Source organism: Calidris pugnax, unplaced genomic scaffold, assembly GCF_001431845.1.
Source record: "Calidris pugnax isolate Ruff unplaced genomic scaffold, ASM143184v1 scaffold13, whole genome shotgun sequence".
NCBI lineage: Eukaryota > Metazoa > Chordata > Aves > Charadriiformes > Scolopacidae > Calidris > Calidris pugnax.
Genome location: NW_015090810.1, coordinates 13511706 through 13527857, shown reverse-complemented (window position 1 = coordinate 13527857; position 16152 = coordinate 13511706). Strand labels below are relative to the sequence as shown.

The 16152-nt window shown below is 33.0% G+C and overlaps 1 protein-coding gene across 1 annotated transcript in view; it reads right to left on the bottom strand.

Annotated features, from left to right (window-relative positions):
• Window positions 1-16152, bottom strand: part of RTTN (rotatin) — an 82398-nt gene that overhangs the window by 30768 nt on the left and 35478 nt on the right. Inside the window, exons 26-34 of the mRNA XM_014938445.1 lie at window positions 15057-15201; window positions 13183-13337; window positions 11736-11955; window positions 10526-10654; window positions 8192-8299; window positions 7404-7562; window positions 5985-6056; window positions 2426-2618; window positions 1632-1714 (exon numbers count right to left, since the gene is read on the bottom strand). Coding sequence (XP_014793931.1) covers window positions 1632-1714; window positions 2426-2618; window positions 5985-6056; window positions 7404-7562; window positions 8192-8299; window positions 10526-10654; window positions 11736-11955; window positions 13183-13337; window positions 15057-15201 — 1264 coding nt within the window. The remainder of the gene's footprint in view (window positions 1-1631; window positions 1715-2425; window positions 2619-5984; window positions 6057-7403; window positions 7563-8191; window positions 8300-10525; window positions 10655-11735; window positions 11956-13182; window positions 13338-15056; window positions 15202-16152) is intronic.

Sequence of the window (16152 nt, the reverse complement as noted above, 5' to 3'; positions counted from 1 at the left end):
CCTATAATGAACTCTTCAACTCTTCATAAGAACTCATGCACAACTTTAAGTAGATTAGACACTCAAACCTCATAACAAGTGCTGAAATTGAACTTTTCTCTCAAGTAACATGAACACAAGATGATGAAATTTGTTCAAGTTTTATTCAAATTATTATTATTATTATTATTTCAACTATGAGAAATTGGCACTCTATTGTTTCCAGATTGCTTTTTACGGAATAAACTGCTTTTAATCAACACAAGATGTAAATAGTTTATTAAGAGGTATTCATATATACTTCCTGATTTACATGCACTTTCAAATATTCAAATTTGAATATTTGTGTTTGAAATAACCCTAAGGGTTTTTGTTGGTGTTCTTTTTTTTTTTTAGAAAAATGAAAATCAAATTAATTAATAAAATTTCTAAAAAAGGGAAATTTTAGCTTAAAACTGGAGTATGCTTTTACCTCAATTATTAAAAACTTCCTAGATAACAGTAACAGTACTAGACAGCAACATATTTATAATACAGAATAAAAAAAAGTAAGGAAAAATTAGAATTGTGAAATATTTTGAGACAGAATTTCAGTACTGGCTTTACTACATTTTTATTTTTATCACAATCCACAGGAAATCTGGGCATCACAATTTTAGCCAATAAAATACGATGGTATCTTGTTGTGCTTTATCTGTCTTTGTCATGTCAGTACATCTATTTACCAGAAGAGAAACTTCTGAGCTATGGTATTATGGCTTCCATATTACATTAGATGGTTATTCACATATCAAAAGAATTTTAAGAAAATATAAAATTATCAAAATAGTTTTGAGTGCAATCTGACAGAGTTTTCTTGGAGTTACACTGCAGTTTATGAAAATATATGACCTTTATCAGGGAATTAATGAATGTTATAAAAGCTTCCTCCACAGCCTGATCTGATATTGCAAATTTACTCTGGAACTGGAAGAATGTACTTAGATTTCTCTTCCTTTGCATTTGCCATCTTGAAAGACAGCATATGTTTACAGCCTTTTATTGCAGCAATCATCCTAGCCAGAAAAATTTTTCAAGTAGCCACCTGCTTTCTTATATTTTTCATGTCTATTTTGGGTCTTGCAAACACTTACGCCACTTTTATATTTTATAAAAGCATTTTCAGCATCCAGAGTTTACTATGACACAGAATATAATTTTAACCAAATGTACTCCTGCGGTTTTGATTGATCAAGTTCTGTAGCCATGTAGTGTAAATACAGGTTCACTCTGAAAGGACAGTTTGGATAAAAGCTGCAGAAGTGACAACTAGAGATGGAGATGACTGCATTTTGTCAATAAAGCCAATTACAAAGTACTCTTCAGGGAATATGTCTTGCTGTGAGAAGCTAGTTCAGCACTGCCTTATGCATTTAACTAGTCAAGGTAAGTAATTTTATTTATTTTTGCTTAGGTAAATAACCATAAAATTTTTATTTAGCATATTAAAGCTACTTTAACGTTAAATTCAATTTAGTTTCAGCTGTTTAATTTCAGTTTTGTTTTGTGTTTTGGTTTGTTTTTTTTTTAGCATTTGTAAGAGTGCAAATTTTCTTCAAAGCATTTAATGAACAACTTCGTATTTAAAATAAACAGATTACTCTGCAAGTTACCATAGTTTCAGATGTTGACTGGGAATGTGAAGTTCGGCTTTGACTGGATGGAGCCTTCCAAAGATTAAGAGAATCATCAAAATCTGTAGGAAAAACAAACAAAAAAAAGAATTAAAATTGAACAAAGTTTTTCTTTTTCATTACCACAAAACCAGGAGAGAGCCTAACAAGCTTTTCAAAGGATTGTTTCAGTGAAACATAAAAGTAGCCAACCACAGTTATCCTTCTGAAGAGCTCAGAATACAAGTTTTCACACATTGTACCAATGAATTCTTAACCAGCAAATTCCTTGAATAAACAGAAAGTAAATAAAATACAATTTTCAGCTGCAACATAAAATAGTCTAGAAAAAGCTACACTTGGCTCACACTGCAGTAGCATAGCTTTTAGTAATTTGAAATAGTTCAGATTTATTTATTTTTTTAATGTAATAGGACCAAAGCACTGAAGATACCGGGGTCTCACAGCACAAACATAATGAACAGATGTCCTCATATTCAAAAACTTCAAGTTGACATTTTAAGAGGAGGAGTTTTAAGAGAACTCATATTTATAGATATAATGAATGCAGAATTACTTTGTAAATCTTCCTGAGATATATTAAACTAGTGACTTACCTATTCTTAGATCCTTAGAGAAATATTTTGACTTAAGAGCATATTTAAGCTCATGGTTTGTAAGCTGTTCAAGTTCAGTTCCGTTTTTACTAAGAATTACTTGAGATAAGCTACTCAAAAACTAAAAGTTATTTAAGCAGTTGTAAAATACTACAAGATTACATTAACATCACTTACCAGTTATACCACCTTTTTCTATGATGAGGTGGTCTTCCTTGGAAGAATTCAAATCAAACATGTAACATCCTAGGTAACAGTGTTTCACCATCTGATTCACATGTTCATAGAAGTGGCAGTGATACAAAAGGGCCTTAAGTGCAGGTTTTCCTGTCTGAGAGAGGCCAGATTCTTCATCATGTACGCAGGGACCCTGAAGATGTGAAATTCATAAAGATCACTTCTTTAAAGGACTCTTTTACATAAAATAAACTGTTAAAAAAACCCAAGTTAAGCCTAATACTGTGTATGTGTGTATGCACATAGCTGGTTTACAGACTGTATCAAACAGATTCTGCAAATCAAATGTAGATTTTATTAAAGCTGAGCTAAATCACAATATTTTACAAAAACTGCAATGATTTAGTAAAATAGAAGTATCTGTTTAGCTCCTGAGAAATTTGTTAACAGCTAAGTAGAAAGTCACAGAAAGCTAAAACTGGGTGGTTTTAATCCAGTGTATCTACCAGGAGACTTAACAATTTTCATTTCTCATTTAATTCTACTTACAGCTACCAACTAATGCAAAAGTTTTCTTTGGAAAAAGAGCACACGTATACTAAGATAAGAGCAAATATCCTGAAAAGGTCATCCTATTCTAAAGTATACTGCCATTTTACTACATCTATCCAAGTCAATCTACTATGATAAAAGATTTATTTAGAAAACAAGACATAAAAAGAAAGAAATTCTCTTTGAAGAATGGTTTTCAGTTATTTCTTTTTAAATACTGACTTCAGGGAAAACTTTCTAAAGAAGTGGATTTACACCTGAAAAGAAAGACTTCATACTCTTCTTTCAAATAAACAGTTTGATTTGACTGCCTTCGTTACAGTATTTCTCCAGTGTGTTCTATGGTAACAGGAGAAAATAAGAAGTTTTATTGAACTACAACATAACCTGTTTTAGAATGACCAATAAAATTAGAAGTGTTAATTGGCAAAAGAACCCAGACTGGGAAAAAAAAAAATCAAACCAATTACATTCTGCAAGACAGTTTAGCAGTACTTCAAAAAGAAACTAGTTAAAATTATGGAAAGAAAATTTGGTAGTGCTAATTAGAAACTTTCTTTGGTAATCGGGAAAGAGCAGAGGTAGATGAACAGCAAGTAAGTAATTTGAAAAACACTATTTGTCCCCATGAGGCTTGAGATCTCATCCAACCCCTCCATTTACACTGAATACAAGCTTATGTTCCAAGAAAACAAAACAAAACAAAACAAAAAACAGATCAAGCAGAAGCAGTAAAACTATTTTGTGTTACAGGGTAAGTTATAACCAGAGTTTTGGATGGCTACTGCTCACTTTTTTTGGTTTCTGTAATATATTAACAGACAATTTGCCTTTTATGTCAATTAATGGAGAATCCGATACGACAAACAGTTTGAAGAAGAATGTAGCATGTCATATAAACTGTTTATGAGGAATTATAAAACTGTACTCCTACACTGTCAGCAATATACTTAGACTGTATCAACTATGATAAATGCAAAATGAAAAATCTCAAAATTTTGTTAAATTTAGTCAAAATTTTACTGTCCAGAATTGTCTTTGACAGTTAAAAAAAGCTATGCCAGACCCTTTATTGTACAAGAAGGGCCCTGAAAGATTTATTCATCAATTACATTCATAAAGTGTTCTGACTTCAGCAATCTTCATACAACACAGCATGTTGCAGTCTTAGAATTTCTATTTTACATAGGTTGACTTCACTCATGACAAAAAATTTCTTAAGCAGATCAACTAGATAACAGCAACACTATAGCCATTGTCATGAAAATACTGACCTACAAACTGTATCCACAGCCTTTCCCTTTCTGGCCCTATTTGTCTAAAGTATAAAAGGATAATGTTCTATGTTGGCTACAGTATGTTATTCCTACTATTCACCCAGATACTCTTAATACCTTTCCTTTGAACTTCTCATGTTAAGGTCAACAGACAAACACCTTATTCAGCAAAAATGAAAAAAAGTCACTCTGAAATACAGAATTTCATCCTGGTAGTATCTTGTAATTTTAACTGTTGTTTCTATTTTCAACAGTTTTAATTTACCAGTTACTATAAACTGTTGTTTGATAATATCTTTCAGCATGAACTGCTCATCACTTATTAATTGATGAACAATTTCCATTAAATTGCACTTCTTAATAAGAATCACATTGACTCAAAGCTTCTATTAATTGCACTGGAATTCATCCAGAATTCTGCAACTGGACTCAACTTTTGTCACCTCACCACAGTTGTTGAAATGTCGAAAAAAAAGAATAAAAAGCAACTTTAAATAGAGTTTATATTGAGAGTTACAATGGCTGCCCCTTGTAAAACCTCCGCTACTATAAGTAGAAATTCTTTACATTCAGATTGATAAAATATAAATAATAAGAAATAAGACTGAAATAAGGGCTAGATTGTTAAGATTACTTGAACTTCTTTCTTTATGATCAGATTTAAAGAAAAGACAAGACATATTGTAAAATGCAGCTCTACAAGAAAGAGCATAAGTGATGGTTGGGTGCTGAATCATCGATAACTTATCCTAGTAAAATAAGAGGAATGTCTTTCAGCACTAACTTGATCTTTTGCAGAAAGGAATAGATAAATAGGATATAGTTACATCTGCAGATTTCTTCAAAAAAGAACATACGCAGTTCTTATACAGGTGGGATCTCACATACTGGAAGGAGCAAGATGGACAAAAAGAACAGGTATCAAGACCACAAAATTTTGAAAAATGGGGAACTAAGGATCAAAGTTCTTCAAATACAATGAACCAGATTTGCTGAAAGTAACATGAGATGACTGACTCAAGATCAGAACTGGAAAATCTCCAGGGGATCTTATCAGTTTGCATAAATACCTGACGAAAGAAAGTAAAGGGAGAAACATGCTTTTCATTGCCATCCAGTGGCAGGACAAAAGGCAACGAGCAAAAGATTGAGATACAGGAAACTGTACTTAATTTTTTTTTCCCTGTGAAGGTAGTGAAACATTAGAACAAATTGCCCAGAGACGCTGTGGAGTTGCCATCCTTGTAGTGATTATGCTTTTAAGAAGCATTTCAGTTGACTTAAGCAACAAGCTACTCCATCTTTCTTTGGAAAGGGTTGTTTCTCATAACTTAGTTATTTCTTTCAAAACATTTTATAAACATCGTATTCTTAGGGTTTCTCTTTCCTTATACCCCTCAAATCATGTTGCGTTCCAAGTGTGGGTAAAATAAATGACCAATTTCTATCCTAAAGTGTTAATGATGTTATATATGTAAGCAAGTTTCCTATGAGCCCAAAGATGCTACACTGATTAAAAAAACCAAACATACAAACTAACTTTAGTTCTTTACTTGAGCTTGCTGGAAGTTTGAAAGAAGTTTGTCATATATTTCTCTTTCCAAAATGTCACTTTAGACACATAATTTTTTAAGTTTATATTTTATAGGTATTCTAACATAAGCTTTTATATCAAATAACATCTCTCTATGACAATATGACCTTTTTCATTAAATGTAATAGTCACTCACTTGCCAAATACAATCTTTCACATCTTCTGTAGGAATTGGAATCACAAGGAGATTTTGTAGAATAAAGGCAGCCTGAAAGGAACAAAAGCATCATTATTCCCATCTAGCCATCAGAGTTCAAAAAATCCCACATCAGATTAAACAGCACATTCTAGATATTACTCCATTGCTTTAGATATATGTTGAAAACCAAAAAAAAATCATGCTCGTGTTGGAAAAAAAATATGATTAGATAGACATAAGCTTAAACCCCTCAGTCTTCACCTATGAGAGAATTCATCAGGGCATGGCAAAGGAAAAGGCTGGTAAGAAAAAAAAAAGACAAGGAAGCCATGGAATAGAAATCATTAGGAAACAAATTCTTTTTTTATAAAATACTTTCATCATTGCTCCAGTACAGTCAATGCTGTTGAATAAGCATTACATAGCAAGAAGTATTTGAAAAAAATCCCTGAACAGGAAAACCTAGGAACAGTTTATGACTCTTCACTCTATTGCCCTCATTTTTTATTCATTAAAAACTAACTGAGGCAATGTGGAGACACCTATGTCCCAAACAGTTTCCTTTCTTAACACATGGTATGTGTATTTTTCTAATTTATGTATGTTACAAGTTTCACATGTATATATGGGTGGACTGAAATGTCTTTTTAATACTTTTATATTTTGTCCATATTTTCTCAGTATTTGACCCTTAGGAGACTACTAAAGCTATTTGGAAATTAAATAAAACAATGAAGCACACATTCTCAAAAGCACTTTGCACAAAATAAATTCAAAATATTACTTTGGAATATGTAATTAGTTGAGCAACAGAGCTGGGAAGAAAGTAACTCACTATTTGTCACTGTTGTTCTTTCTTAGTCATTGGAAAACAAGAAAACCTTACAACTGGAGTTAATAGGAAGTTGCAAAAAAATGTGTACACAGCTAAAATATATTATTATAAAGTTCTATGTGCTGTTCTACCAGACTACACACTTTCAGTTTAGTGCCTGGGCACTAGATTATCTCACATCTGCAATGAAGAGATATTTACTACAGATCAGGTGATGGGTTTATGAACACCAAAGCATTCATAAGTTGAACAAAACCACGACTAAAAATTGGGCTAAGTTTCTATGCTTTAGCAACCTATTTGTCTCCTGAGTAAGCCTTAGGAGTTTTTATTAGCTCACTTACATTTTTAGATCATTTCTGCTTTTATACTAGTCATCTGTATTTGTTGCCCCTTGAGTAACTCTAAATAAGAAGCTGAACATTTATTTTAATTCAGTAGCATTTAATTTTCAAAGCAGTAGATGTTGTGCAGCATGAGAGGACAGATATATAGAATACAAATTTTGAAAAAATTAATCTTTTCTCCTTAATGAAAAAACCTTAACAATATAAAACAGCAGAAGGACACAAGAAACATACCTCCCTGCGTACCATGCTACATTCAGATTGGTCCAGAAGGATGTTTATCACTGTTCCCCACAGCCCTCCTGAAATGTTCTGGCAACTTTCTGCTAAAGCAATACATCCCATTTCAAGAGATGTAAGAGCTGATCCTATTCCAAGTGCTGTAAATCTGACCTAGTACATACAAGCACAACACAAAGTGATATTTCTTACAGTAATTAGAAACACATTTTTAAATTATTAAGTTGTATCAACTGAATCTGGAGTTTAAGGGAATTCACTTTAAAAGCAACCTCTTTTCCTATATTTCTCTGGCCCCATACTCATGATCACAACTATGTGTCTGTAAAAATTACAGAATTAATAAAATAGATTCTTTTGAATACTTAAAAATACTAAGATAATCTTCAATAGTCTTCACATTTTGCCACTTAAAAGTAGTTCCATTTTGCAAACTCCTATAATTTAACAGATTTGCATCAAATACATTTACTCTAATTTGTAGTTCATATAAATGTTTATGTTTTGCAGCTAAATAACAGCAATGGTAATGAAAATTGCCTATGAATAATGATCATGAGTGACTAAAGAAAGCACAGAAGGCAGAAGATGTAGGTAAGGATTTCTCAGAGATGTTTATATGGAAACATTCTCCCTAACTTTACTGTTATTTAGGATATATTCAGTAACATTTTAAATAATGCAAAACTGTAGTTTCAATATTAAATAAATTAATGAAACAAAAATTTTGCAAATACTTCAAGGTCAAAATAAGATATCAACTAAACATTGCATTAACTAACCTCAGGGTCTCTGTCTACCCATAAAGGAACCAGCCATGCCAGCCCCAGCTGAGAAGCAACTTGTTCTTCACTGGTATCATAAGGCAAAGACCAGAGAGATATCCAGTCCTGATTAGAAAATAGAAAATAAATTAATACATTATTTTACAACTCTTTCAATGCCATGCCATTCTACCAAGAGTCTGAGCTACCAATTACGTGCTAGAGCACTTTAAATACACACAATGCTGATATTCCAATAAAAAGATGTAGATTCTGTCTCTAAACACATCTTTAATCTGCTGACTTCACCTACTGAACAAAATAAAGTTTGTATTGTCTTCTTCATAGAATTAGGACAGCAGTACTAAAGAGAGATTAAATATTTTACTTTAAATATTGGGACAATAATTTCCATTAAAAATTTACTTCTTTATAATGAATTCTTTTTCTTCATGCACCTGCCATGTGATTAAATAAACTCATGCAGGCTACCACATACTACTTAGCTGTAAATTCCATGAAATCATACTTGACTTTGCAAATTGATTTCTTTAGTTCAGGTTTAAAAAAAAACCAAACACATCTACAAAGTGCTGTGTTTAACCATGCAAGAACAATGCATTAAGTTCATAATGAATCATGATATCTAAAATGTTATGTTTGTATCTTCTCACCATCTCAATCCTGTATATTTTCACACAAGAGATGACTGATGGTTCATTTGGAGCAGAGCATTTTGCATGGATCTTTTCAATAGACACAATATTATTTACAAAAAGCACAGTATTTTATAGTCTTTGAATTTGGAGAGGGAGGGCATTAACATACAAAGTGAAATACAAAACATAGGTCAGAAAAGCAAGACCAATGAAATGATACCATAGCAAACAAACAAAACTTTGCTGCAATTCTAGCATGCCTTAAGTATATGCTTTATTTCTCACGTACTCCTACATGAGAGTAAGAGCTCTCATGTAGTACTCCTACTCTGTAAGTACCTTCTGTCCATCAGTATGAGCTAAAGGTTCTTGTATCTGACTTAACCAGGTGATTCTTCTAATAATATAGAATGATAGTGGTTCATAATACTGCTAACGAGCAAAAAATAACTTGCTTTAACTAGTTTTAAATTCAAGTAATTAGATTGAGCATTTTAAGTTAGCATTAATTATATTAATTTCTTTAAAAAATCATAGTTATCCAGTGTACCTCCTGTATAACACTACTTGCACAGAGGAAGAAGACTGATTTTGTATTTCTCTTTCCATAAGATTCAACACTAAATCCCATGATAGTAAAGAACAGCCAAGATTTAAAATTTGTTTGAGATTATAAATTATTAGTACAGTCTAGAAAGTAATGCTGTTGTACTCACAGATTATGATTTATAGCCACAAAAAAATGCCACCGATCATTATGCTATTATACATATTATTCTATGAGACTGATATGAAAAAAAAAAAGCCCACTCCTTCATCCATACATTTATGAGCTTATTCTTTGGAGGCTACAGTCTTCCTGCAGTGCATTTAATACTCTGTCCCCCTGCAATTTTAATAAACTTTGTCAGCACTTTCTATCTTGAAGAAGGAGTACAGACATGCAGAAACAGACATCTGGAATTTGGAGAAGCTATTTCTAGTTACATATGTACTTGATCATATAGAAAGATATTCATTTTTGGCTGTCACAGACATTGATAAGAACAGATATTAATTCTTCAAAGCGATTACACTAAATTGTTGAATTTGTTTTAACTGTTTCAGGATGAGGGCCATTTTTTTCTAGACTCTCAAAATTCAGCTCTCAAAATACACACATGGACACAAAGGACAGATGTAAATTTTGCTAAGTAATGACAGCTCCTTTTATGAGTAAGATAGTAATTCTTTCATGTATACATATATACATGCACATGAAAGAATACACTAATGTATGTGTAACATATGTTAAAGGGCCTGTTACCTATACAAGTGTGAAGAAATACTGTTATAAATCCTTAAATTTATTCATCCTACATAAAATCCTGATTTCTTATATATTATAAAAAGAAAATTATACCTTATTCTGATAGAAGGTCTTTCTAAAACCACAGAATTAGGTGCAGAATGATTTCAGTAAGGTTAAAATCTTTAGCTTTCTTGTACGCTATACTCTATTCTATTCTTTTATCTAACGTTATATACACCAAATTAGATTACCTGATATTTTTTTTCATTTTTACTATCTGTTGCAATATAAGACATCTTCCCCTACAGCATAAGAAAATTCATCATTTAACTTTAGCATTAAAATATGTCTGTGCATAGCCCTCAAAAAATGACAAGATAAGGACAATTGTAATGCACTCACTGGATCCTTGGCTTGGGCCATCATTTCATGAGATAAGTGAAGCAAGCAAAGAACTGTACTTTTCGTAACACCTTTTCCCATGAAGGACATAGCATTTCCTCCCCATTCAACATAAAACGATGAGATGACCTAGGGAAGGGGATACAAGTTCATGGTAGCTTTAGTGTTAGCAGTATATAGGTAGAGTACAAACTGTCCTACAAGTTACTAAATCATAATGTAAAGCCATGAAAAGATGGCAGATTTTTAGCTGAATTTTAAGAATTTATTTATTTATGAGTCATTCGGTCATGTGACACCTCTGAAGTTCAATGTTTTTTATCTGCCTCTTCAAATGAAGAATGCAGTGGAGCTTAAAGACTGTTTTCCATCAGAAATATGGTTATCATCTGTACACAAACTGTCCTAATACTTATCTTGTTGCTATTCTTATCATTAAGAATCAAAAATTAATTAAAACTACTTTAAGACTTTTTCAAGCCTCTTCCAATGTAACAAATAGATTTTAGTATTTGAAACTAAAAAGAAAATTTCTAAATGTACCTATATTACTGAATACTTGCAAAACAATCAGAAAGCCAGATCTATGATTTTCTTACAGTTTTAAGGTGACTAGAGTTTTCGAAAGATGTAATTTCAGGAGCAAAAACTAATTACCTATCACATCTATGGACTTAGCAAACAAATTAGAACACTCAATACAAGAATGAAGTTTTGGCTTCCCAACAACTGCAGCAACTTGAATTACCTCTTTTCTGCTTTCTTGGTATTAGCAACATGTCTAAAGAGTTCCTGTTCCCCCAGCCCCCCTTTCATGCAGGTATTGTGCCTGTGGGAGAAGATCTTGGATTTTTTCTCTTAGCTTTTTTTTTTTTTTAAAAAAAAAAAAGGAAAAAAAAGAAAGGAAAAAAAAGCACACCAAACTCCCATACATCTATTTTTCATCTTGCTTAAACTATAGGCACTTTATATTACCTCTTAAACAGGAGATGAAGGCACAACACAACTACAATATTAAGTACAGATACGCATTGCTCAATCTAGACTTCATGTTTTCCCTATTTACTTAGCAGAAAAAAGCATCTTTTCCATACTTATTCCTAGTGATGATATTCACTAGAAGTGCATCCTAAAAATTATAGTGTCATTAGTTACACAGTTCTTTACAAGCATTCAAACCAAAAGCTAAGTGATAACATAAGCTACTTACCTCAAGAAGACCTGTTAAATATTTCTTACAAATTGTGACAGGTTCAACTGCAGCAGAGTAGGTACTCCAGCCTGGGAGGGCAGTAACATGAACCATTCCTCGTAATGTTCTCTCCAGTGAAGGAAGTCCATAAAAATGTGGTGCATCTGTTAGCCTTAAGCATTGTAGCAGCTTCAGAGCCAGCTCGGTTCTGAAAGAGCCAGCAAGTTCCAAGCCCTCTCTGGTTTAATTATAAAAAAAACCAAAAAAAAACAAAAAAAAAATCAACTCCCAACATGAAGCTATCACAATGAATTATTTTACAAGAGGCCAATGCCTCATTCTTCTTACTGTTAGTCTATGAGTCTCAGCATCTCAGTTACTGTTGCCTTATACAGAGTAACATGGAATTAAATTTGACATTTCTAACCTCACCCAGGTTCTGAAAGTATGGTATTGCATCTGATTACAATAGGGCTGCTTAACCGAAATGGGACAAATCGGAGACAACTCTAATTATTAAGAAGCATGTTGAATGAAGAGAGACATTGAAGATGATGGATAACTTATCAAGAAGAGTTGCAAAACTTGCTACCTACACTTCTGTTTAGTCTGGTTCAAGAGACAAGTTTAAAAATATCTCCTGCAAAATATCATCAATCTAGCATTCAGGTAGATAGAAAATACAAGAGTGTGAGATATAAGTAGCAGGGATTTCTATAATCGTCCCTTTTCCAGCTGTCAAAATTTTTAGAAAATTAATAACTGTGTGGGAAGAAGAAAGGTGGTAACATTTTGAAAGCATCTTTACAAACAGTTATGCTGTGGCACTTAAATAAACAAATGCTATCTTAAGCTGCAATTTTAGTATCTCTTAGAATACACTTGGACAGAGAGATTTAGTGGGGGAAGATGTTACATTACAAACTTGGAGGAAAAAATCTAATAGAAATTGGTTTCTGTGTTTGCCTGACAGAAAAAGGTTGGAACTTCTTCCTGGAAGTAGCTGTCCTAAATAATCACTAATGTGCTCTGATTAATACTGTATTAATACAGTATTAATAATACTGTATTAAACCAAGAAAAGAAGTTCAATGCAAATAAACATTTGTTGATATTTCAAATGTTTCAATGTTTTACTTTGCTATAAATAAATGCTACAGAGTCAATCAAGTTATCATTTGCTTGTGCAAATTTTCAGCAGTGAAAAAGAAATAACTTATCCTCTCCCTTCCATCAGTTTAATTATTATTTGCTGAAAAAGTGACTCCTAGTACATACTTTTCCAAGTTTCCCAGTTCATTTCCTAATTTTACTGTGAAACGGTGTATATAATGTTGATCTTCACTTCAAGGGGACTGTACTCCATTTTTACAGTTTAAAATGATTGAGTCATGCTGCAATTCTATTCAAATTCTGCCCGAGATACAGCAGCAGCAGGTATTATAACCCCCCATTTACACTGTACCTGTCGGTCACTGACACGGAACAAAACATCAACATGTTAAAAAGACGAAGGAGTTCTTTATCCAGCTGCTGCCTGACGGCCGTCCCTGTTTCATCCATTTCATCCCGCACTTGGGATTCTGATCGCACCAGGAGGTCCAAAATAGATTTTGGTTGCTAAAAGAAAAGAATAAGAACACAGTCACATAATGCATTGTTTAAATCCTATTTTAGTACTTACACTAAAGCCATTTTTCTGCTGAGAGCTTGCAAATCACACACATTATAAATTACAAATTCCATTATTATTTTACTAAGAAGCATTTCTGTAAAGAGCACAGTAAAAAAATTCCTACAATTACCAATTATTTGAATCTACTAAACATCATAAAAGAATCTACTGTAAAGGCCTTTAAAATCTCCTGGCATTAAGCCATGATACAGTGTATTTTGAAGCATGAAAGAAGAATCAAAGTTATATACAGCAACAACCTGCAATAAAAAAAATAGATCACAAAAAAATTACAAGAAAATATTAGTAGAAATATTAGTTCAAGATGTATCTTGCATGTCACAGTTGCTTAAAAGACTTAAAATCATGTGATATAAAGATTTTACACTAACATATTGAATGGGCCATACTTACAAAATTTTATATGATTCCCAGTTAGCTGTATAAAATCAAGTACCTGTATTCTATAAGCAATTGAAATGAAGTCTACTAGCATTTTTTTTCCACAGGTTTCCATTCCTAAATGTTTAGACTGTATTTTAAAACACAAAAATACAAGGGCATGCAGATCATACTTAACATATGATATCCCTTGTAAGACCATAAATAATCTTGCATGTGGGCAGTACATCCTTGCTTTGTGAAGCACAGTACTTTGCAGACTTCTAAAACTGCAGCCATCACATTTATCTTTGCTATTTAACTATTGTCTTTACAGCAAGACTGACTGACAAAGATAATAAAAGCTGTTTTCTACTGATGTTCATTTCTTATTTGTTTTTATACTTTCCAATTTTACAAATCTTTAATAAGAGAGAATGAATTCTCTCTAAAATTTGAGAAGGAATCTCTCAAATAGAAAGCACAAGAGTCTAGAAAAATTGAAAAGAAAAATATTACATTCTTTCAATATTATATATGCTTTTTAACGACAGCAATTGAACTGTACGCTCATATAATACCTTCCTCATGCTTATAATATATTTTACCTGGACATATTATAACCATTTTAAATCAAAATTGAAGTGACAGACACACTCAAAGCAAAAAAATTCTGTCCTAACTTTCAATTCTTGTTCTTAATGTAAGACAGATAATGTTCATTTGTATCTCTTTGCCAAACAGAAGATGCACACACCTGCATGGAACCTCATCCTTTTAGTTACATAGATAATACATATGTAGTTATGTAGGTAAGCATACATTATTCAGCTGCATATGTATGCAAACACATGTGTATGTATAGTTCCATAGTTAACCATACCATAGTTGTATATACATTTATACATACATACAGAGCTCTGCAAAAAGCTACGCATAGCTAACTACAGTTATATGGCTTTATATAAACAAATTACCACAGTTAACTACACCAGACCAAGGCACACACAGGTAGATGTTTGCTTTTGGTAAATATATTTGAATTTAGAGAAACAATTTGTATAAGAAGTAAAGGAGAGAGGAAAATTTACTCTTCTTCAAACTTCCCCAAACAATAAAACAACGACCACAAAGTAGCGGACGTTAATACTACAAGATCTGCTATTTCTTGCTTTTGTTCAAATAAGTTGTTTTCCTTGAGGAACTCAACAGAAACAAACCAGCCATCCGGTTCAGTTATATCATTTCTTAGTCTACAGATAACTTGTTAGGTATACTCTTACATTTTTAAGCAATGATTTCAGGATCCACTTTAGATGGTCTGACTCCAAACTTGATCTCTGCTCTCTAAGCAATTTGTTTAAAAATCTTAAGACATCTACCAAAAGCTTCTCATCCTCCACAGACGCTGGAAGCACTTGCAGAAACCTGCAATGTGAAGAAAAATATTTACTCTCATATTTGTTGCATATTAAAAGAGAGTTTAAGATCTCAGTCTAATAGTACTGAAGTCACCTGCAAACGTGGAATTATAGAGTAAATAAGTATATTACGTATATTTAAATACTTTAAAATATTTACTATATTGAATTATACCTATATACTATTATACATTTATTGTGTATTATTACAGCCAGTTTACCATCCATTTCATTGTCTAGTCATACAGTGCTTGGCTCATCAGCTTGTCTACAAGGATCTTATGAGAGATGGTTGGGGCCTTGAGCAACCTGCTCTAGCAGGAGGTTTCCCTGCCCATGGCAGGGGGATTGGAACTCGATGATCTTTGAGGTCCCTTCCAACCCTAACCATTCTATGATTCTATGATTCTATGGTGTCAAAAAGCCTCCAGGAAGTCAAAGTACACAATATCCACTGCTCTACTCTCATCTACCAAGCCAGTCATTTCATTGTAGAAGTGTACCAGTAGGCTGGTCAAACACAACATCCCCCTGGCGAATCCATACAGACTGCTTCTGATGACCTTCTTGTCATTCATGTGCATGAAAACAGTTTCCAGGATTGGCTGCTCCATCCCCTTCCAAGGGATCGAGGTGAAGCTGACTGGCCTGTAGTTCCCTGGGTCCTCCTTCCTGCCTTTCCTGAAGATAGGCACAATATTTGGTTTCCTCCCATTCTCAGGCACCTCTCCCAATCACCTTGATTAATCAAAGTTGAAATAAAATTACATTAGCCAGGAAATATTTATGGGTGCATCCCATCATGGCCCATGGATTTATGCATCTCCAGTTTGCCTATGTATTCCCTAAACTGATCCTTGCTGTCTTCCTTGCTCCTGAGTTTTCACTGGTCTCTGGGACCTGGAATTCCTGAAAACTGGCTTCTCTTGCTAGTAAAGACTGAGGTGAAGAAGGCATG